Below are 2,500 nucleotides of genomic sequence, written 5' to 3' on the forward strand. Positions count from 1 at the left end.
TTCATACTCACAAGAACACACATGCTCACTCTATTCCCCATCCTCCATCCTCTCTCCCTTTCGCACACACACACACACACACACACACACACACACACACACACACACACACACACACACACACACACACACACACACACACACTACACTAGAGACCACTATTTTATGATGATTGCAAATTGAGTCAACACCGTCTACCACGCATCACAGACAGCACAGCACACACTGAAATAAAGACGTTCACAAATCACTGAGCAAGAGACACTTTCAACTACACAGAAACATGCAAGCTAAGCAAAAGCAGAGACAGAGAAAGGGGGAAGAGAGAAAGAGGGGGGAGGGGGGAGAAAGAGGGGGGAGGGGGAGAGAGAAAGAGGGGGAGAGAGAGAAAGAGGGGGAGAGAGAAAGAGGGGGAGAGAGAAAGATGCGGGAGAGAGAAAGATGGGGGAGAGAAAGATGGGGGAGAGAGAAAGATGGGGGAGAGAAAGATGGGGCGGAGAGAAAGCGGGGTGAGAGAAAGATGGGGGAGAGAAAGCAGGGGGATGGGGAGAGGGAATGAGACACAACCAGAGAGAGAATAGAGAAGAGCATACAGAAACAACAGGTCCTTAACCCTGATAACTGAGCAGAGAGAGAAACAGGGCCTTAACCCTGATAACCAAGCAGAGAGAGAAACAGGGCCTTAACCCTGATAACTGAGCAGAGAGAGAAACAGGGCCTTAACCCTGATAACTGAGCAGAGAGAGAAACAGGGCCTTAACCCTGATAACTGAGCAGAGAGAGAGGGAGCAGAGAGAGAGAGAGGGAGCAGAGAGAGAGAGAGAGGGAGCAGAGAGAGAAGAGAGAGAGGGGGCAGAGAGAGAAGAGAGAGAGGGGGCAGAGAGAGAAGAGAGAGGGAGCAGAGAGAGAGAGGGAGCAGAGAGTGAGAGAGAGGGTGCAGAGAGAGAGAGGAGAGAGCAGAGAGAGGACAGGGCCTTACCTTGACATCTGCCTTCTTGTTGAGCAAACTCTTGGCTGCTGCAATAGGAAACAACAGGAGAGACACAGCAGGTCAGAGATGCTGATAGAACAGGAGATCAGAGAGGTCACAAAGGTGTAACAGTATCAACCTGTAGTCCTGTAGGAGTTCTAGTTGATTTGTACAAGATGGGTAACCCAAATGCAACCACATTGCATTCCGTTGGTAAAAAAGAATCCCACAGTGTAGGGGACCAGACAGTTGTCTGTAACAAGAGAAAATCTATGGTCCTCCTAGTAAAGTCAGAGTTTTAGACAGGTTATAATCTACCTGTCCACCAGGCCCTGATAATCACAACACTCCTCCTTCAGGAGATTTAGAGAGGAGAGGAGGCCTGTTCATACTAAAGACAGTGGTCTGTTTAGCATAATACCCATAATCCTCAGCAACACGGGAAATGTTCCACAGACAACAGTCAGTATCCATTGTGTCACAGGGAACACACACACACAGAACTGTACCTGGGTTAATACTGTCCCATTTGTCGTGGCCCAGCGAGGGTTGATATGGGTTGCCGTGAGCAACAAAACCTCATTAAGAGGAACAGGTTAATTAGTTAAAGAGGCAGAGATAGAAAACGAATTTGGGGTTTATACTGGAGCCTGTCCCCACGGTCCCCTTCAGGGCTACAGCCTGAAATGGGTCCTCTACCAAACCCACACACACACACACTGTCCCAGTACCTGTACCTGTCAGTGTACGACCGTCCCAGTCTCTCTCCTCTGTACCTGTCAGTGTAAGACCGTCCCAGTCTCTCTCCTCTGTACCTGTCAGTGTAAGACCGTCCCAGTCTCTCTCCTCTGTACCTGTCAGTGTAAGACCGTCCCAGTCTCTCTCCTCTGTACCTGTCAGTGTAAGACCGTCCCAGTCTCTCTCCTAGATATCATCAGCTCCACTGTTGAGTCCCATTCACAGTCTAATGTGATTATCATCAGCACTACCACGTTACATAAAACACTATTTCGAGCATTATGGACTTTTTTCTCTTCTCTCTCTCTGTACCTCTCTCCTCTCTCTTTAACTTTCTCTAATTATCTCTGTACCTCTCTCCTCTCTCTTTAACTTTCTCTAGTTCTCTCTGTACCTCTCTCCTCTCTCTTTAACTTTCTCTAGTTCTCTCTGTACCTCTCTCCTCTCTCTTTAACTTTCTCTAGTTCTCTCTGTACCTCTCTCCTCTCTCTTTAACTTTCTCTAGTTCTCTCTGTACCTCTCTCCTCTCTCTTGAACTTTCTCTAGTTCTCTCTGTACCTCTCTCCTCTCTCTTTAACTTTCTCTAATTATCTCTGTACCTCTCTCCTCTCTCTTTAACTTTCTCTAGTTCTCTCTGTACCTCTCTCCTCTCTCTTTAACTTTCTCTAGTTCTCTCTGTACCTCTCTCCTCTCTAACTTTCTCTAATTATCTCTGTACCTCTCTCCTCTCTCTTTAACTTTCTCTAGTTCTCTCTGTACCTCTCTCCTCTCTCTTTAACTTTCTCTAATTAT

At 47.2% G+C, this 2,500-nt stretch overlaps 1 protein-coding gene across 1 annotated transcript in view; it reads right to left on the reverse strand.

Moving 5' to 3' along the window:
• Window positions 1–2,500, reverse strand: part of LOC311144404 (calcium/calmodulin-dependent protein kinase type II subunit beta-like) — a gene marked incomplete at both ends in the record, with an annotated part of 107,006 nt that overhangs the window by 41,392 nt on the left and 63,114 nt on the right. Inside the window, 2 exons of the mRNA XM_084180413.1 lie at window positions 980–1,017; window positions 1,480–1,548. Coding sequence (XP_084036539.1) covers window positions 980–1,017; window positions 1,480–1,548 — 107 coding nt within the window. The remainder of the gene's footprint in view (window positions 1–979; window positions 1,018–1,479; window positions 1,549–2,500) is intronic.

The sequence above is a fragment of the Coregonus lavaretus genome (genome assembly GCF_964263955.1).
Source record: "Coregonus lavaretus genome assembly, chromosome: 17".
Lineage (NCBI taxonomy): Eukaryota > Metazoa > Chordata > Actinopteri > Salmoniformes > Salmonidae > Coregonus > Coregonus lavaretus.